Source organism: Carettochelys insculpta, chromosome 9 (assembly GCF_033958435.1).
Source record: "Carettochelys insculpta isolate YL-2023 chromosome 9, ASM3395843v1, whole genome shotgun sequence".
Taxonomy (NCBI): Eukaryota; Metazoa; Chordata; order Testudines; family Carettochelyidae; genus Carettochelys; species Carettochelys insculpta.
Genome location: NC_134145.1, coordinates 64,724,432 through 64,746,440, shown reverse-complemented (window position 1 = coordinate 64,746,440; position 22,009 = coordinate 64,724,432). Strand labels below are relative to the sequence as shown.

The 22,009-nt window shown below is 43.1% G+C and overlaps 1 protein-coding gene across 4 annotated transcripts in view; it reads right to left on the bottom strand.

Annotated features, from left to right (window-relative positions):
* The window catches only part of TEDC1 (tubulin epsilon and delta complex 1), a 68,970-nt gene that overhangs the window by 33,289 nt on the left and 13,672 nt on the right, over positions 1 to 22,009 (bottom strand). For all 4 annotated transcript variants that reach the window (XR_012646595.1, XM_075003090.1, XM_075003093.1 and 1 more), the window contains 2 exons: positions 18,449 to 18,619; positions 14,255 to 14,353 (listed from right to left, as the gene is read on the bottom strand). Coding sequence is in view for 3 of the 4 variants with exons in the window: in XM_075003090.1 (XP_074859191.1) it covers positions 14,255 to 14,353; positions 18,449 to 18,619 (270 nt within the window). In the remaining variant the exon portion in view is untranslated. The remainder of the gene's footprint in view (positions 1 to 14,254; positions 14,354 to 18,448; positions 18,620 to 22,009) is intronic.

Sequence of the window (22,009 nt, the reverse complement as noted above, 5' to 3'; positions counted from 1 at the left end):
GCTAAGAGCTGCTGGGATGAACTAATAGAGTTCTTGGAACTCCATTGTCCAACAGTACTCATTTGTAAGCCCCCACCAACAGAACTGATTCAGGCCAGAGGTCTGCCACCTTCCAGAAAGTTAAAGTCTCGACAGAACTCTGCATTTTCCTCAACAGTATTATCCCTCAAAAATCTGAGGTATAACAATCGCTGCATGGAGTACTATTCACAAAAGTACAGTGTAGATACGTCTGTCGACAGAGAGGGCTTCTGGTTGCCGGCCAGCCCTCTTTGCTGAGCTGCCACTCCGCTTTCTGGTACCGGAGGGCAGTGCAGTCTGGCAGTTCTCTGTTGACAGAGTAAGTCATGTGTAGATGCAATCTGTTGACAGAGGTTCTGTCAAGATTACCCTGTTGACAGTGCAACTTCTGTCGACAGATACTTCTAGTGTAGACCCAGCCATGGATTTGTCATTATTCCTCATTGTTTTTTTAAGGGAAGAAGGGTTCTTTCGAATATGGGGTTTACTTTCGAAAGAGCAGCGTTTACACTGCTTTTCTTCTTTCGAAGGAAGCTCTTTCAAATAGGAATATGTAAATGAGGTGCCAGATATGTAAATCTGCACCTCATTTGCATTTTCAATTTCTCTCATTTGCGTGTCTCTTTCAAAAGAGGAAAACAAGTGTAGATGCACCCTAAGTGTGTAGATGCTCCCTGAGTTATGCCGACAAAGGCCTCTTCTGTCAACAAAATTTTCTAGTGTTGACTAGATAGCCCTTGACTATAAGGACACCAACAGGAGATGCAATCTCTGCAGACTGCAAAAATAGGAAAATATTTTCGGCCATTATGCCAGTACAGTCTGCTTGGCTAATCAGCTGTGCACATCAGTCCAGATGTTTGATACAGAGATTCTGCTTAGGTGCAAAAGCTGACTCTTGCATTTCACTGATACCTTCATTTCTTACACTAGATGAAACTACCAAACTATCACTATATAGTCCAAGAATTTATGGAGTCTGTGATGAACCACTACATCATTTTTCAAGGACCAAAAACTACACATTTGGTCAATAAAATGTGCTAAGTAATAATTCATCACAGAAGCTTAACTTAAAAAAATGCTGGTGAGTGGCAAACCACAGCTCCATTAACTCTTGCCTTGTCTGGGGAAGTTTAGCTGGAGGCAATGTTAGTGACAAACTGCAGCTGGGGGAAATTTTCAGCTCAAAGTATAATACCAGAAGGCAGAATGGTTTGCTTTACTGTTGTTATAGAGCGCTGCCAGTTCTTCCAATGGGGCACTAATTGCAGACAAAGGCCACCTTGCTTAACAAATACCTGAAGAAATATTTCAGCACTAAAACTGTCAGAAGCCATAAAAAACAAAGCACTTTCCAGAGACACAGCACTGGGAAAGTGAAACGAAGTGCATAGTTCACTATGAAAATGATTGGAAACTCAGGTAACGATGGAATACTCTTGTTTCAGACTCAGGAACCCAATCACTGTATGACGATAATGCCACTGCTAACTGACCTGCAGCACTCAGCCCTACTGCAGGTACTTTAATACTATCTAAACCTGGGTGCCCACCCTCCTGCATTACTTTTTTGCACATTTAAGCTTCTTTGGAGCAAGCGTTGTTTTGCATCACCTTGGAAGTCAGGTCTGCAGCTCTGGCAGAGATGAGGTGGTGGGAAAAGGAGGGGTGGTGTAGGAGGAAACAAGTGGGCTGGCAACCAATCACAGAACGAGAGACGGGGTAGCAGCAGAGGATGGGGAGGACAGGACTGGCATTAAGCATGGAGTGGGTGCAGGAAAGTGGAAATAGGTTTTTGGTAGCTTTAAAAGCTTCAGACATGTGCTCACCTTATCCTTAGGAGTCCAATGTGCATTTTATTAGCTTCCCTGTACTGGTCACCTCCTCTGCTTCCTTGCCCCTCTCCACTGCAGGTCAGAGTCATTCTCCAGTCTGCTAGACCTTTCCTTCCTCCCCAAATCACTGAAAATGCCCAGCTACACCATGAGTCTTACATCCCCTCCTACCTGGCCTTCAACTGCTTTGAGGCTCTGGGGCAATTTTGCTTCACCTCCACTAATCCCTTCCTCCAGGGCCCACATCTTCCAGAAGCAGAAAAAGAGATGGCTTGGGACTGCCAAAGAGGGGAAGGTGAATGGGGAAGAAAGAGGAAAAAAACAGTGAACGTGGGGATGGGCCGCTCTGCCAGCACTCTATTCTGTCCTCAACCACAGACATCCCATCGAAGAGACACTCCTAAAGAGAAGGAAAGGGGATAGGGCAGTGGAGTGCCCACAGGGTCACACATCTCAAGGAACTCCAGTTATTGTACCAAGCATGTAACTCTCCTTTGGATAGTATCTCTACTGGTGCTCCAAATCAGGAGATTCCTGAGCAGAACCATCACCGGGCAAAGGGGGCCAAGGAAGCAGATTCAGGAAGGATTGTGAGACCGCTTCACCAAAGGCCACATCACTGCTGGAGGCAGACGGGAGAGCTTAAGGCTGGTAAAATGCACGTGGCAAAGAACTGGTGGCTGTTCTGCAGATGTCTGGGATTTCTACAGGGACAGATTGAGCCCTGGTGGAACGAGCAGTAAATCTTGGAGAAGCATGAATTCCTGAGGCTTTGTACCATGACTGGACACAGCTTGTAACCAGTGTTCCCTGTAAGCTGAGCACCTGGGCAGCCACCCAGAAGAGATTCAGGTGCCGTCCAGCAGATTAACAGAGTATCCACAGCCAGCAGCTGTGCTTCTACTGTAGACTCATACCTCAAGGCATAACCACCCAGTAGACCCACACTGCCCAAGTGACTAGGAGTAATATTACCACCCCCACAAGCATCAGACACTGGCCACAGTCAGAGCCACTAATAGCATACACTCTCCAGTTCTGATGCCATTCAATCACTGCAACCCTCCATCATTTTACACAACAATCAGACCTCCTCTGCCTCCTCTTCGCTAATGACTACTGGACAGTTTCCCACGGTTTTAGTCATGACCACGGCAATCTGTGCATTATGTCATAAATCTCTGGAAATGCCAAAAATAATAATGCATGGACTTTGGAAGAAAATAGCATAGCACTCTGCCTGCCACCAGAAACAACCCCACTGTTCTCTCCACATTCTTAGTGTGGGACCAGGGCACACAGAGTTAGACACATTCATTGCTTTCTTACTTCTGCTGCAGAGAAAGCATTTCTCCTTGAGGTGAAGTGTGAGGAAGAAGAAGCAACGCAGATTACGAAGGGTTATTTCTTTTTATTTTTAATGGTTTCTTCAATGAAGAATCACTCTCTTCCTCTTTGGGAGAGAGACTGTGACCACTCAGTTATCCCACACCATATGTGTCCCACCATTGCTTCAGTAACACCAGCAAGGAGGATTCTGCATTATAAACGGACAGAACAACCACGCAGGGAATCGCTTTATCCTAGCTCCACAACCTTTAACTCACTGCTCCTGCTCAGAAAACCTAACTGAAATGAAATGGTCTTGTTTTTGGAGCCGCTTTTCAAAGGTGACCCAGGTATACAAACCGGTGAGAGCAACACTTTTTAGTAACATGGGCTGACTGTTCCAGTTCCATGAGAAGAGCGGACTTCACCAGCCATTCTGCAAGCCCTAAGCCCTGGCCACTCAAAGATCACCACCTCTCACGGAATATAATGCCATAGCCTTCCATCTGCTCCCCTGCTGGCCACACTAGCGCCCCATGCCCAACCCAACTGTGATCCTTTAAGCGGGCACAAGGTAAAAAGTTTGGGGATCATTTTGTTTGAGTTTTTCCTATTTCAACCTCCAGGCCAAAAACAATGTTCACGGTTGGCCCCAACAGATAACAATATATTCAGCTTATATTTCACCTTGGGCTTTATAGTCACAACCTTTAATTCACCACACCTAGGCACAGTTTCCTCTGCTTATGGCACACATACTATACCGATTCTAGGTGATGCTCTGCACTTCCCTGGGAATTTTTCCTATCTTCGTTATTTGTCATCCTACATTTTAATTGAGTCCTTCATTGATTTTAAGGCCAGAAAGGACCACTATTGTCATCTTGTATAAACTCCTGCACAGAAAAGGTCGTTGATTTCCATGACACTAAGAACACACAGGAAGTCAAACCAAAACCTAGTTCTGATACCCTGTATTGCAATTATGAAATGACCCTTAATATTTCATAACTTATTGCTGGCATTTGTGACAGAGGAGAGACCTGGCATGTGCAAGGTTTTGAAACATTCATATCTAAATATTCAAGGCAGACAAAGAACTTTGTGTTAGGTCAGTTTTGTGGGTGGTTAATTCAAGGTCCACAACACTAGTTATGCAAAACCCCAGCCTTTTGAAGCTTTGCCCTGAGAAAACAGCCATTGACCAGTGATTACTTACTAGAAGAGGCCACAGATAAAATACCCAAACCATATAAAAAATGGTTGGCCTGTTCCCAAGAGTTTCTGGTTCTCAGTCTGAAACCTGACACAGTCTTACTGCAAAGAAAGCAAACTCACTTGAACGGTTTAAAGACCAACACCTACCAGAGCCCTAGGTTAGAGTTGGTATGACCTCTGCTAGGCTTTTAGTACATAGGTAGGTTTATTTATTGTTCTTTAAATATTTTCTCTATCACATTTTTGCCCTACGAATAAATGCAGGTTGCTCTGTGAAGGGGGATTTGTAAGATTTGTGTACATTGTTCTAAAGAAAGGCTACCCACAGGTGTTGATCCCCAGTCAGATCTGTTGGGAAATCGCAGAGACCCAGGACTGTAAGCCTAACAGCCCAGCGTGAAGGGACAGAAACATGGCTCTGCCTCAGAGAGGCAAAAGCTTGGAAGCCTGACACTTTGAGCACCCTTCAGACCTCCTCAAACTGGCACCCTGAAATGCTGAACACACAGTTACTGACTGTCATGGTTACCCTGCTAACTGCACCGACGTTCCCTCTTTGGGGCTCAATGCATGAACTTCCACATGTGCAAGGCCTCAGTCCTTTGCCCTTGCAGGGTATCAGCCATGACTACCTCCAGCAGGTCTAGTGACATTAACGCCTGCAAGCCCTTTTTCTCGGTGACTGCAGATGTTTGCAGTGATGCAGAAACAGCTTCTGTGGTACAAATCACCATTTATTCATTCCTGAAAGGTACAAATCATTCAGAGCAATGTGTACTGCACAGCTATGACACTTCCATAAGCTACCTATGGCCCAGTTAACCCCCCGCACACCTTCCAACTTCCACCCCAAATGAAGCAGGTGTCCTACAGACACCAGTCTGATTTACAACACAACCCTGATTTGTCCCCAGGCCATTTCCATCCCTGTGCATGACATGGTATGGGAGGTACAGATGACAAACATCCTATATATGGTTAATAACTAGCAATGCTTCTCAGGCCTCAAAAATCAGAAAAGATACCTAACATCTTTGTTTATCTCAAAAGAGAATCCTTCTAGCTCTGACCTCTACCTAGAAAATAAAGACATTAAAAGGAGGTAATGTGAGATGAGTTGTCTAAGGGACCACACATAAACTAAGATTTGAGGGTCTACCCCTCCAACAATAGAAACTGAGATGTCTAAATAAGTCTACAGTTAAGTCCCCAGGTAAGACTCACCTCCCTCCCTGTCTAGCTAAAAAGAAGCTTAAATGTTGCCAAGCAGAGAAGCATGATGCAGACCTCTGCAAAGGGGACCAATGCTTTCTGTGAATGACCCAAGATCGAGAGACAGGAGGGAAAATTGACTTTAAAGCAGTTATGAAGAGCTTGCTGTGTCACTGGGACCAGTTTCTTTGATTCCTCAAATAAACTAAGTCATGTGTTTTTGCCTCCATTTATCAAGTGTACCTTTGTCTGTCTTATAAAACATGGAAAGTGTGTATTGTTCCTTCAACATGCCTTTCTCTCAAAATCAGAAGCTGTACATTTATTTGCCTTAGGAATCAGATAAACCATCTCTATCAGTTTGGATATTGTCTCTTGCTCTATTGTAAACCTTAAGGCTTTGACATGAAACGTATAATCAAAGAAAGTGCAGACTAGATCTACTAAATTTGAAGGAACCATTTTAAGGGATTTTTATTTTACTTTCTAAATTATTATTGCACTACAGACGTGGCATGCACAGTATAGGAAAAGGGGATACTGAAAGGTATAAGCACTTAATCAGGGCATAACAAGATGAGTAAAAGAAACTGCTTGAAATAAATGAAACATAAAAACCTTCCATTCGGCGGGCAAATCGAAGAAATACTCTAGACACCGATGCCATCTAAGTGCTATAAACCAACATTCCATTGGAAATAAAAGAACTGCCATCCTCCAGTTAGCCCTGAAACAGTATAAAATCTGAGATCACTTTGTGGGATTCCCAAGTCTTAGGACTCCGTGAAGGCCTCTTTCCTCCTCCTCCTCCTCCTCCTCCAGGCTTACAGGACTAAGTGAACCCATCAAAGATGCTGCAAAACCAGAAGTGCTGTGGACAGATTTTTCCCTATCCCTGGCCTGACAGGGAGTGGTCGGGTTTCATTTCAAAGATTGTATTCTCTTGCTGTTCTTTATAATAAGTAACTGAAAGTTCCTTGGTGAGTCTATGCTCTTTCTGGCAAAATTTAAAGGAATGGCATTTTGGACTTTTACTAATACTATGTGCATTTTTATAAGTTCAAGTATATTGGCTTAACCAGAACCTCAGAAAATAACTTTAAGCAATTGCTTTTTACATTTTAAAATGGTCTCTTTCAAACCAAATGCTAGAAACAAGGATCACAGTTGCAGAAGTGCCTTCAGACGAAGTGCAGCTTACTCCTTGGAGAGTGACTGGCAGACTGATAAACCTATCTGATGCTGAAGAACTGATGATAGATTATTATAAATGCAATAAAAGTCTTGAGGATTCATGTTGCTCTCTTATATAACTGCTTGACTACACTATCAGTTATGACGATTGCTTACATGATTGTATTTGTTTATTTGATATATACCTAGAATATATGTTGCACAGAGGTGCATTTGATTGACAGACTAAATTGTATATTTATGTGGTTCTTGGTGAACTGACACACAGTCCCAGATGCAAGCTGACCGGAAGAGAACCTCATACTATAATTAGCAAACTGAACTCACTGTAATCAATGAAAAGTGGCTATCCCAATTTAGCTCTAGCCCTGTTTTAGCTACAACACATTTCAAACGGGAAAATCTAGTTCTGCGGTGTCCAAAAAGCTCCCTGTTCGCCACACGTTGCTAATGGAGAAGCTATTGTGGCAAATGTGGGTCAGCGGGCTGGTTCAGCGGCTGAGGCAGCTGCACAGTGGCTCCTCAGGCGCCCCACAATGGTGGCGGCTCAGGAGCTTGGGCACTGTGTGGCTGGTTCGGGGGCCACACAGCGGTGCAGAGGCTCCTTGGGCACCTCCCAGCCCCAAGCCACGCGGTCCCAAGAGCCACATGACGCACTGCCTAAGCCAGCCACACGGCACCCGAGCTCCTGACCTGCTGCACCAGCTCTTGGGGCTGCGCAGCTCCGGGCTGTGTTTTTCCAGCAGTGGCGTCTCTGAGTCACCAGGCACAAGGGGGTACAGTGCCTGCTGCGGGGGCGGGGGGGGGGGGGGGGTTGGACGCCTGGAAAGGGTAGGGTGCATGTGGCAACCGGGCTTCTTCCTTTTGGACACCACTGATCTTCTTTGTTAGATTTCAACTTTAAAGTTTAACTGCATCTCAGCAAATTCACAGAACTGACGCCCCTTTCATACATTGGGACAGGGTTCGTTTGGGGAAAAATTGCCGGTACTCTTATAGTTAAAGCTTGTACCATGATACATATGCATAAAGCAGCTGAATGAAGGTTGCACAAGTAATTTCACCATGGGGCAGCGTACAACGTAGAAGTCACGTTCCTGCACTACCCCGCATAAGTCATTTCGTGTTACTCGAGGAAGCCAGGAAACTGACCACCACAGCAGTGCTGGACAGCTTCCTCTCCCCCGTGAGCAGCGCAGAGCAGGACCCTGGCTCCCTGCTCCTCACAGGAGACAGGAAATTCGACACATTAACACATGGTTTAAATCGTGACGGGAACTTTCTGAGTCACTATAGGGGCTCATCTGCATACCTGACTCAATCTAGCTCTTGACCTTCCCCCCCACCCCTCCACTCTCTGATTTGCTCACCTTGATTATCTTTTTCTGATTTGTCCTCCTTGCTTACTGTTTTTGGTTCTCTGTGCCTTAAATATTGAGTCTGTTCTGGTCTGGCTCTGGTCTGAAGAAGTGGGTCTGTCCCACGAAAGCTCCTCACCTAATAAACTATTCTGCTAGTCTTTAAACTGCTACTTGACTGCTTTTTGTTTTGATAGGAGACAGGAAACTGATCAGTGCTGCTGTGTTGGTCTGCTTCCCAGCTCCTGTCAGTGGTAGCACGCAAGAGTCAGGCTGCTGCCTGACAGGAGCTGTGAAACCACTCCTGTCGGGGCGGCAGCCTGACTCTCACCGTCCCTAACAGGAGCGGGGAAACCACACCTGTCAGAGACGGCAAGAGTCAGTTACCTCATTATAGAAGCTAATCAGTCTGGTCAGCCAGGACTTGCATTGGTGAATCCATGCTGACAACTCTTGATCACTTTCTCCTCTTCCAAGGGCTCCAAAATGGATTCCTTGAGGATCCCCTCCATGATTTTTCTGAGGACATTTTTTTTTCCTTTTTTAAAGGTGGGCACTACATTTACATTTTTCCAATCATAAAAGACCTCTCCTGATCTCCACGAGTTTTCAAAGATAATGACCAAAGACTCTGCAATGACATCTGCCAATTCCCTCAGTACTCTTGGATGCCTCAAATCCAGACCCACTGGTTTGCGTACCACTAGCTGTTCTAAGTAGCTCTTAACCTGTGCTTTCCCTGCTGAGACCTAGGAACCAGAAACAGCTTATCCTAAAGATCTGTTTATTATTCATCCCTTTTAACTTGCCAGTTTTGATGAGAAATCACCTGACTGAAGCAGACCCTATGCACAGCATGCATGCATGTATGTGCTGCTTACTTTAACATGAGAGTGCTCTGATTTAAGAATTGGGAGTGTGAGCCCTCCCATAAAAATCACACCCTACAAGACTAGATTTCTCTACTCCACTGCACTTCTATTAACATCTCAGCTTCTGAGAGGTCTTCCTATAAAGGAAGATATACACTCACTCCACAACATTGGACTGTTCGTAGGTATAGATTTGCTTATGTGTACTATCTCAGATGAATCATAGAACACTAGGACTGGAAGGGACCTCGAGAGGCCACTGAGTCCAGCCCCCTGCCCCAATGGCAGGACCAAGTACTATCTAAACCATCCCTGATAGACACCTATCTAACCTGTTCTTAAATATCTCCAGCGATGGAGATTCCACAATCTCCCTTGGCAATTTCTTCCACTGTTTGACCGCCCTGACAGTTAGGAACTTTTTCCTAATGTCCAACCTAAACCTCCCTTGCTGCAGTTTAAGCCCGTTGCCTCTTGTTCTATCCTCAGAGGCCAAGAAGAACAAGTTTTCTCCTTCCTCCTTATGACTCCCTTTTAGATACCTGAAAACCGCTATCAAGTCTCCCCTCAATCTTCTCTTTTCCAAACTAAACAAGCCCAGTTCTTTCAACCTTTTTTCATAGGTCACATTCTCTAGACTTTTAATCATTCTTGTCGCTCTTCTCTGGACCCTCTCTAGTTTCTCCACATCTTTTTTGAACTGCGGTGCCCAGAACTGGACACAATACTCCAGCTGAGGCCTAACCAGATGGGTTCAATAATTACCACCAAGATCTGAAAGTTAAAGTATTTACTTCAGAGGTTCCTTAAACAAAGGGCTTGTTTACCTAGGAAGTTAATGCAGAATATGGACAGGGCCAATCCGAAGAGTGGGAAAGGCTGTGGAAGGACAAGCTGCTAGCCTAGCAGTCAGCTTTTGGCCTTATGGCTTCTGCTGATCGTGTCATCCCAGAAGGAGCCCCAATCTCAGCTTCAATCATCCTTTCGTGCTCTAATTGCTTCTCTATAGTTCAGTCACTTGAAAGCAGGGATATCTGGGTCCACCATTCTACCATGTCCTAACCCAGGGTCTTAGGAGCTTATCCAAGCATCCAGCTCAGTTACTGAATTACCTCTAATTATTTATCCCCTGAGTCACTTCCTACCAACTGGGAACTCCTCATTTTGGGGCATGGTCATAGACTTCGCAGACTTTCCTCAGCCTCAGCTGCAGCTGGCCCATGTCAGCTGACTGGGGCTAGCAACGGTTGGGCTTCAGGACTGTAAAACTGCAGTGTACACATTTGGGTCCAGGCTGGAGTCTGGGCACTCCGACCCTCCCCTTTTGTGGGGTCCCAGGGCTCAGGCTCCAGTCTGAGGTCAAACATCCTCTCCACAGTTTTACAGTCCTGCAGAGCAAGGCACACTAGCTCAAGTCAGCGGACTTGGACCAGCCAGGGCTATTTAACTGCTGTGCAGGCATATCCTTAGTGTCCTATTCAGTCACTCTATCTTGGGACTTTCAACACCAACAAAGGGGCAGAAATCCAAGTCCCTACTATCAGAGCCATCTTCACAAAGCTGCTGCTATTCCTGGGCTCATTCTCCCCTCCTCCTGGGCTACAAGTGTCCTGTGACACTGTACCTGAATTGCGAACATGCCTTGCATTTGCAGAGGGGCAGGGCCGCCATGGCTAAGTATTGCTTTACACCACATCTGGGTTTAGTGTGGGACCTGGAGAGCCCAGCACAACTGTACTGTAAAGTGTGCTAATTTAAATCTCACCATGGCACCTCTAGGCTTAGTCTACACGGCTACTGTGGACAATGTAAATCACTTCACTCTGGGGTGTGAAAAACCGCACCCTTACGAGTAATGTAGCTTACATCAACTTAATGTGATGCCTACGCTGCTGCCGACTCGGTTTCCGCCCTGCAAGGAAGTGGAGTATTGACGTCGAAAGGAGCGCAGGCGGTCACTGACTTCGGTGGCGCCGATTCACAGGGCCAGTGTAGACAGAGCTGTCGGTGCAGAATGCACACCCATCCAGGAATCAATGTGAAATCATTCTCTAACTGCTCTTCAAATCCATATCCAAGCTTATTCTCTGTGAATTTTGCACACAGACAAGCTTTAAGGACAATCCACTTAAAATACAGAAATGTTTTGGTCAACATGTGATGAGCATAAATATTTTCATAATAAAATTCTGAAAGCAAATGATGAGCCACTCACATCTAAGTGTTAATGAGTTTCTGCTAAGGTTCATTTGGCAGCTCTTTGCCCTTATTTATTTGCTATGTTTGATCTTGCCCACAGTAGATTGATTTACTGGCATTTAAAGGTGACTACTTTACTTATTACTTCAACAATTACATTGACCTCTCTAGTGTCACCACCATTTTGCCAGTGCCCTCAGTTCTGCTTGCTGCCTTTAATCTTTCAAAGCAGAACAAAACAAGATTGAGTTCCACACATAAAAAAGTGAAAGAGACAGAAAAGGGGTGGGTAGGTGGCAGGAAATGAGCGGCTTTTCCTTAAAGTTCATTGATCTCCGTAGGGTCACACTTGTGATGAGAATCTTAATGGAATGGGTCTGAAGGAAAACATCTGTTCTCAGCACCAGGCAAATCTCCAGAGATGGTGACAACGTACCGCAGAACTAAGATGCATTTCTTTTAGACACATTGTAAGCGTGGGCTTCCCTTGGATTTCCAGGTGTCCAGGATTATCATGTTCATCACCCATAACAGCTTCTGTCCTTACAGGCAAGAAATGAGCAGATCACTCCTTCACAGACAGTGCCACTCCCTTCTCACCCCTCTGCCTCCTGCCAGATAGGTCACAGGAGCCCACTAGCAGTCCCAGCCCATCACGACCCACAGTGCCAAAGGGGAGAACCCTGACTCAAACCTGGGCCATCACAAGACAGTAAACAGCAGAAACCACCACCCTGCTGGCCTGAATGAAAAAAGCCACTACCAATATAGCTTAAAAATTCAAAAAGATGCATAAGGCTAGTACTGCTCAGAGCTGTCGACTGCACCAGAGGCATGCTAGCAGCTTTACGGACCAGGTAAACTCCCTGATCCAAGCTGCCTCTTAGCTCAACAGAGACACAGCCAAGCTAGGCACAAGCTGCATCCCCATCACTAGGACAAGCTCTGGCATTTCTTTGGCACCTGTCACCATAGGCTAGCAATAGGCACCTAGGAGCTGACTGCTTTGCCCTTCATGAGTAAGGAGAGCTCCAGGGCTGAGTGCTGGCATCTCTGCCTACACTGCACTCAGGGGTGGGGGTGGGGAGCTTTATAAGTACTCTTGACCCCTCCCCTGCAGCTCTCAGCAATGGTTGCCGAGGCATATCTACAGTTAACTAACCCAACGATTTACATGCCAGAAAAAGTCAAAGCAGCATCAGTGGTTGGGTACAGTAACACAGCATCACATACAATTTAAATTGCAGGGGACAGCTGTGTAAACAGAACATGAATGACCAAATTCAAATATGGCTTAATCTTTGGCTAGTGAGAAAGTGTCACAGATTCTATTATAAATGGAAAATTCTCGTTCTGTAAGCCTGCACACAAACTCAAGATGACGTAAGAAAAATGGTAGGTAAAGACCATATATAAAACTATAACAAAAAGACTTTTATAGCCAAAAACCCAAGAGATGGTAATTTTAAACAAGTGAACATGAAAGGGGTTACATGACTTTTTCATTTAATAAACAAAAGTTTAACCTCCGAGCTATGTGTATTCTACCACACTGTGTCCACCAGAATGAAAGCTCTTGTTTTATTATAGGTCAGAGCAAGTCCCCTCACAGGGAATCTCAGATGAAAATGGTTTACCGGCAACAGTTTAAAAAAAAAAAAAAACAGCCCAATGTTCTTTCTTTGGTAGCTAATTTTTGATACTTTGATCTACTTTATATTTCTATCCATTGAATAAAGCCCAAAGGAGGAATTTATTTATAACACCCTCTACCAACAGGGTACACTACAATAAGACAAACTGATAGGTTGTCTCTTTTTATTGATCCCTAAAGCTAGTTATTATTCAAGGTCACATTAACAGAAATGTCACATTACCTAGGGAGAAAAACATAAATTTCACAAAATTCATACCCAAACAAAACAACAACTTTGAAAATTAAAGGTCTGATGTTGGCAGACCAAGTGCCAACACATACCAATGTCTAATCCAATTCACTTATATTATTAGTATTGATCAAAGTAATTGTTAAATGTGTAAGAATACACCTGGTGTTTAATAATCATGAAAAACAGTTAATGCTGCATACATTGTTTTCACTTACTAGTATTCTGCTAGAATGTTATAAAAAACATCTACATTACATATACTCCTTTAACTAAATAAACTTTACTAGGTGAAACGTCTACTGTAATGCAAATGAAGAACGTTAACAGGAAAATATCAATTCGTATGCATTTCAAAGCAAGCAGTCATTGTATGGGGTGACTGAAGATCAAACCCTATACACATTCTGCTATACCATCAAAGAAAGGGCTCATGTGGATAGCTGAACTGCCAGTTTGTTTATCATCTCTGGACTGTGGATTCTAACAGGGAGAATAATTAAGCAAGAAGGCAAAGATCAAGGGAGCTGTTCTGGGTAGCCCTGAGAGATTTTTGGAAGCTGGCATCTCCACCACCATTTGGAACTACAGTCTGTTAATCACTTGTACCTACTTTTATCTGCTTTAACCTTCCAAATCTCATTTATTTTTCCTAGCAAATAAACCTTTAATTACTTTATTATAGAACTAACTACAAGCATTGTTTTTGATGTGAGCTCTAGAATGCAAATCAGCCTGGGTGACTGGCTGCTCTCTTCAGACTGGTTATAACATGGAATGTTTGTGAGGTTTGGTGTAAATGACCATTTATCACACAGTCTCAGAGAGGTAGCCATGTTAGTTTATATCTTCACAAAACAAAAACAAGCAAACAAAAAACAGTCCTGTAGCACTTTAAAGATTAACAATATCATTTATTAGGTGACCAGCTTTCATGGGACAGACCCACTTCTTCATATCTGGAGAACAACCGACAAATCAGACAACTTAAAAACACAGAAAAAAATGAATCAGCTAGATAGTGGGGAGGAAGGGGGGGCAGGAGTATAGACCAGGAGACATAGGTCAGCAGGTGTATAAGGACTATTTAGCAGAGTACAAAACATGACTGAGTATCACAGCATTACCTGTTTGTAGCTCTCTGGTTGTCTAACAAGATCAGTTTCTATGACAGAAAAATGGCCAATGGTCTGATCCATACGACTGCCACTAGTGTAAGAATGAATCTGAAACAGACAAAATGAGACAAGCCCACAGAAATATGTACAAACAGACCAGGTCATTGATGACTGAAAACTGGTACTACCTTGGCAGCCTGTATGGAATTAACTGGTGATCATGGCCCCTTCCCCAGCAGCCAGACGCATACACAACTGAGACTTCCTGAACTGGCCCCATTTGTGACAGCTTCCTAGAAGCCAACGCTGAACAATCATATAGAATAAACAGTCTCACTAGTTCAGCAGTATTAGCTGTTGGTATGTGGAAATTTCCACTGTTGCTGCCAGGTCTAAAGTTAGGTCTTTGCTTCCCAAGATGTCTCAAGGTCTAATACTTTATCCCATAACAGAATTCACCAAAAATACATGTAAAGCATTGAAAAATTATTAACATGTTTGCACACACAACTGCTAGAGATTTACACCATGTATAGCTTGTGATCGCTTCCTTTCATGCAGAAAATGCCACTCAGGTATATTAAATCTTGATTATGTAAATCACAGCTCTTTACTGATGCTGCCAGGGACTTTCCCCACCTGTTCTGATGATGTTATTGTCAATTACATGGGGAAGAATCTTCTAAAGTTAGTCTGGGGAGCAACAAAAAGCAATTCCCTCTATTCATTGCTGTTCCCTTTGTTATGTAATAACTGCAGCTGTCAGACAAGATACCAGTGCTCATCTATCACACAATCTTTCATATCTCATTAATAGTTCTGTCCACATGACATGAGAATTTAGTCGCTTTTCTTCCTTTGTTCTAATATTACCATTAATAAGCACTTAAGGATTGACAAATATTTTAAACTGATGATTAATTATTCTGTCTCATTGAAACTTAACAAGATTATGATAGTCCTTTCTCAAAACTCCCTCTTGGTAGCAACCATCTTGCACAACACAAAGGTTTATGCAGAAGTTTTCAAAAGGAAAGAACTTCAAGCACATTTCTTTCATTCTAAGTCACTCCGCTGCTGCTTCCTTCTCTTTACTCAGTTCTGGAGTCTCCTCCATCCTGATATATTATTTCTCCAAATAAGACAGTTACCTGTTTCCATAACTGGTGTTCTTTGAGATGAGTTGTTCATCTCCACTCAACTTAGGTGTGTGCACTTCCCACATGCACCATGCCAGATGTTTTTCTCTCACTAGTACCCACAGGGGACAGACTCTGGTGTCTGCTGCCTGATTCAGCCTAATGCATGCCACCAGCTCCCTCAACCCTCAGTTCCTTCTTGCTGAAAACTCTGACAGTGGGGAAGGAGGGTGGGTCATGGAGTGGGGCCATTTTCAAAGGACAAAGATTTCTATCTGGCTGGTTTATTTGTGACGTCATAATTTTAAGGTCAGAAGAGACCATCATGATCATCTAGTCTGACCTCATGCATATCACAGACCACAGAACCTCAGCCACCCACTCCTGCAACAAACCCCTGGCCTCCTCTCGCTGAGCTACTAAGTCCTCAGATAATGATTTAAAGACTTCACATTGCAGAGAATCCATTATTGATACTAGTTCAAACCTGCAAGTGACCCCATGCCCCATGCTGCAGAAGAAGATAAAAACAAAAAACCAAAACAAAACAAAGCGACCTCGTCTCTGCCAACCTCAGCCAGCAGAAAATTTCTTCCCAAATCCAAAGAGAGTGACCGTTTAGACCCTGAGCACATGGATGAGAAAGACAACTGAGAAAGGCTGCCCTATGCCTAAAATGCAAAATATTGCTTGTATCACTAGCAATATTGTTCATTGTTCTTTCCAACCTCAGAGAACAGAATAAAAAGCAATGGGCTTAAATTACAGTAAGGATGGTTTGGCCATTAGGAAAACTTCCTAACTGCCAGGGTGGTTAAACCTAGAATGGTTAAGAAAAGGTTAGACAAACATGTTAGGAATGGTCTAGATAATATTTAGTCCCACCATGCGTGTGGAGGACTGGATCGAACGACTTCTTGAGGACTCTTCCAGTCTTAGAATTCCTCTGTAGTAACTCAGAGCCCTCACCATCTAGCATCCCATCACCGGGCACTAGAGACATTCACTGCTAGCAACCAGAGATCAATCATATGCTATTGTAGCATCAGTTCTTTTAAGCTCAGCAGCCCTGCACAGCCATTTATGGTGGTGAAAGAATTAGTTGGATTCTCTTCTGACTTGCATCATCAACAAAAAAAATTATTGTATTGAGACCCAAGTCCAATCTCTTTAGGATGTACTGCTATAGAGTAGAAAAAAATAAGCCTGATTTGCAGATCCCAATTTAACTCTGCGGTGTAGGCAGTTTTAAAAAACTTGTAAACTGGTCTACTTAATATCTGAAATTTGTGGAGAAAGCATAAACAAGGAAGTTGATATAGATTCAGAGCTAGTCGCTCTTCTGATAATGCCATTAGATTTTGAATTTATCACTTTTTATTAGGACCATTATTAAAGCTTTTTATAACAGCTTTAATAATGGCAAGTTTCATCATTAATGGCAAGTTTCATCATCTTCCTTGGACTTTCCAAATGAAAAACAAGAACTTATTTCCAAATCTGGCTACTATAAAATAGCACTATTCACACATCCTAAACCTGAGCTTCCAATTAAATAACGTCTTGACAACACTTCCCCTGTCTGATTGATGCCTTCCTTCATCCATACCCTGAAAGATTTGTTCTTGCATTCAAAGTTCCAGATTTAAATTGTTCTTGACTCCTTGCTAATGCTCATTTATACCAGTGCAAGAAATTAAGCTGCTTAATGATCTATTATCATAAAGTACTGAATGAATCAGTATCAATGGTTATTATGAAGCCTTTCATCTGTAACCTTTTCAAACCCGGCCTGACTGTACCTCAGTTCCTGGAGGACAAAAGATGACAAGTTCCATTCCAGTTCCACATCACCAAGACATCTTTGTAAGCAACACCACTGTGTGGAGCTCGATACAGAGGGCAAGGATTTGAAGTGGCCATGAAGGACAAAGCGCACTCTTTTTTTTTTTCCAGGTCAGGACTGAGGCATGTTCACAATGGGCAGTATGTAGTAAAAGAGTGCTTTGCTATTGCACATGCAGCACTTAATCTATGTTACATGAAGGACTTCGCTCTCCTGGTCTTCAGTCATGCACCTTCAACTAGTGAAAAATTCATTTAAAAAACAAAATAAAAATTCATACAAGTCTTACGACTGTAGTGCCATGTATAGTCCTTAAAGTTGAGAGGGCATCTTCATTCAAACCCTCTTGTTCTGACTCTGAACTATCTAATAAAAGCTTCCTGTTGGTCTGTAATTTCTCAGATTCACTTAAAGGGTCAGAGACTTTATGGAGGTTATGAGTGGCTCTATTTAAGTTATCCAAGTATATGAAAAAGGTCTTTCACTACTGAAGTATTTTTAAATACCTCCTTTCCATTCCATGGCCATCAACGCTCCCAGATGGGCGTAACAGCTCTGAGACTTCCCTTCTACCTAGACAGGGAATGATGCTCAAAGCTGCTTGCAAATTTCAGGTGTGCGTGCAAAAAAATCAAACTTAAAATGCAAAACAACCTGCAATCCTGGCTGTGCAGAGGCTACTGCTTCTGTGATTCGAAACTGTTTTAGGTCTGTCAGTTTAATTCAGACCTTCACTGCTATTTTAAGCAGGGAGAGTCTATTTAATTTTGCAGTTGTTGCTACTTTTGGTGCTGCCATGGTCTTCAACCCTTTGAATAAAAAAGTGAGAAGGGGACACCTTGCATTTCTGCACATCAATATGAGTAACCTGCACTTCTGTCCTGGCTGAGCAGCTGCCAGTTTTGAGGATATGAGGAACAAGCTCAGACACGTTCTGACAGATACAAAGTGAACCTTCTTTGGTGGAGAGAATGGTGAATATGCCAAGCTGCAAGAGAGAGCTAGTCAAAGATTATAACCTTGTGGCCATGGCACATAATCCATCAGTTTTCTTAGGAGTTCACATATAGGCTAAAGAGGGATAGATCAGTATTTACAGGAATCTCCATTTATCTACCTAACATATAAAGCTAGTGAACCAGTGCTAACTGCAGACTTGGGCCTCAGTGGAAAGGCATTAATTATGATAATTCCATGGTGGGTCAGACGAATTTTTACCTTATGAAGGAGTTTACATTGCTCCTGATGGTCAATGTGCAAACTCCGCCACTGGAACCGCAGCCTGCCATTTAACCACTGGAGATACCTGACATCCGCTTCTCCGTTCACAGAAGGCTCAGGTACGGTCTCAGTCCTGCCCACCCAGCTGTTCGACAGAGTATCTTCACACTAAAAGCAGAAGATAACAACAAAATGGTTTACATCATGGTCTATATTTTTAAGTTACTATGCAGTAACATGTGCACTCAATGACTTTGCTGCACTTGTGCAAAGTAACCAAGTATCAGTCGGTCTGGCTGATACCCAGTTGAAGTGTTTTCACATTTTGCCATGCAATTTCTTCTCAATCAGAACAATATACATGCCAAAGTTCTGAAGTAATAACAGATTCACAGGAGCGTGCATGACAATTATTTTAAATGGGAAATCTTTTTCTCTCCATTCTCTCTCTGCTCAAAAATGAAGGTACCTCCTTTCCCCACCACAAAACCCCTCACCACACCACTGGGAAGAGACAAAGAAATCCCTTTTGTTCTACAGAAAATCAAAGAACAATGGTGTTCCTAGAACTGGATAAAAGAAAAATAAAACAACAAATGTATATAAAGTGTTCATCACAGAACAGTGTACCTTTCAATAGGAGGCCAGTATATCTGCAGACGTGCAATAATATGGGAAGTGCTTCTTAACACTAATTATTCAAGCAGGGCTGCTATTTGATTGGTGCCCTGGCCCTAAATTTTAAGATTCTGGGATTATGATGTCCTTGTTACCTACACCTTGTTCCCATGGTCCCACTAATCTGATGCTCCCCAATATCCAACCCTGCATTACTTTTACTTTTCAGACTGGAATCTGTTGCAAGACACAACAGATACACAGAGATACCTAAGTCTTGAGGAAATCTGCTTTACAATGCACTGTTGTCTGTAGCACTGCACAGAAATTCCTGCACACATGACACATCTTAGTGTTTCCACAGCTTTTCCATCAATAAATCTATCGATTTGGTAAAACGGCATATTCTACAAGCCCATCCTCTATAAGCAATGGGAAATCCAAAGCCCTCTGCTCTCTGCATTGCTGTAAAAACCAGGCTAAGAGATGCTCTTTCATGACTACAAGCTGCCACCTGTTGGGAAATTAAGGAATCGAAGGATGGCTACTGGTGTTACAAACAGAAAGCTGTGCTAGTCTATACACTATCAAAACCAAAAGCAGTCAAGTAGCACTTTAAAGACTAGCAAAATAGCTTATTAGGTGAGCTTTCATGGGACAGAAGAAGTGGGTCTGTCCCACGAAAGCTCACCTAATAAACTATTTTGCTAGTCTTTAAAGTGCTACTTGACTGCTTTTTGTGTTGGTTTTACAAAGTGAAGGTGCAGAATTCACTCCAAGGTGAATACTTATACAAACAACTAGCTACCTCCTTCAGAGAGCACTGGCACACTTCCAACAGAAAGGAGGAACATGCCTATTTCATGAATGTTTTCTGTCATCCCATGGACTTGATTGTAGGCAGAGGAATAGCTGTATTGGTCCCAGGCAGCGATTTAAAAGGCCCAAGGCTTTGACTGCGGCCACAGCAGCAGCAGTGGTGGCTGGAAACCCTGGGTCCTTTTGAATCACCAGTATCCAGGGTAGTTGTCTGTTTCCTTACCGCCCCTCCCCCATTGGTGGGCCTGCACCTCTGTCACAAAACATCCCTCACTATGAGGATGTTGTTGCTCAAATTGCCACAAAACAACAGGCAACACTCAGCTCTCCACCCCAAAAACAGCCCTAAACTCAGCCATTTCCATCTCCCCCTAACAATTTTACATTTAATAGCAAATGCTTCATAAAATCCCAGGGAACAACCATGGGTACTACACTGATTCCCTATATGCCAAACTCTTCATGAGCTACCTCAAGGATGAATTTTTGGAACAATGCATCAGCAAATCAACCATGCATTGGAGAGATGACACTTTGATCCTCTGAGCATATGACCTAAACTCCACTACAGAATTCCACCAATCACTGCTTCGATACAGGGGAAAAAAACCAGCAACTGCCCACCCCTAGTGATCACCTACCATACCACATTTCAAACAACTTCAATCCAACATTCATAGGGACCACATCCTCAAAGAAATCTTCCTAAATCACCTTCTGGCCTTCAAGCACTCCTCCCAACCTCACCAAGCTCAACACCTGAAGCAAGCTTCCTATAACCAGGGCATACTCAAAGCAGCTCTAATAGTGGCAAAACCAGCCGACATATGTCAACTGCGATGATGATCAATATCTGTGCCAAGAGACACTTCTGGATCCAGGGTCCTACACATGCCTATTGCAACATGATGTACCTCATCTAACGCATCAGACACCCCAGCAACTATGTGGGTGAAACCAATCATTATGCTCACAAATGATCTCACACCAAAAACATGATAGAAGACAAAAACTGCCTATCGCCTGTAAGTGAACACTTTTCACAAAATGATCATTCCTTTGTCCTGGTCTTCAAAGGAAACCTACACAACACCTTCGAAAGATAAGCCTTTGAACTTAAATGTATAGCTCCACTAGACACAAAAAATCATTGGCTCAGTAGTGACACTGGTTTTACAGCTCATTACAACTTATTCCCTACTAACTCTCCTTCACCTTATGACTGCGAAAGTGCTAATTTCCCACTTCATTTTAACGGGTCTCCTGAAGTTGCACTTATGTTCAACCCCTTATGCTTATTCTGTTAAAGACCTGAGAACAGGAGTCCTACAGCAAAGAGACTTTAAAAACAGATTATATAGGGAAATTTATGAACTGGGGTTCTTTTTCAAATTTGACACATTAACACACGGCATGAACAAAGACAGCAATTATCTCATGCATACAATGACTGCTTCACTTCCTTTGATGTTCATAATTAACTCAGGCAAGACACTTAACATCCCTCACCCCTCACTCCCCTCCTTCAGTTCATGTATTTGATTTGTTGGGTTTTATCGCAATTCTTTAGACCTCTTGGTCTGGACTGGAAATTCTATAGATCTAAAAAGGTGGATCTGTCCCATGAAAGCTCATCACCTAGCAAATCATTGTCTTAGTCTTTAAAGTGATACATGACTGCTGTTTTGTTTCCCTTAGGCTTAGCCACCTGTCCTACCTTGTAATCAGATGTGACTTTTCCCACACACGAAGAACTTTGTGCAGCTCACCAAGAACTCCCGTGGCACCTTATAGACTAACTTTGTGTTGTTTTTGCAGATACAAACTAACATGGCTACCCCTCTCATCCAACCAACAGAAATTAGTCCAGTAAAAGATACTATCTCTCACACCTTGTCTTCTTCCTATCCTGGCACCAATACAGCTACAACGTTGTAAACACAAGGTATTGTACATTAGCGATATCTAGGAATCACTAAGCACCATTAAGATACATCTCCTTGAGTAAAACATCCAATGATGTATAAAACTGGGAAAAGTCCTGTGACACCTTATAGACTAACAAATATTCTGTTAGGACTTCTCGTTTTTGTGGATACAGACTAACACAGCTACCCCAAT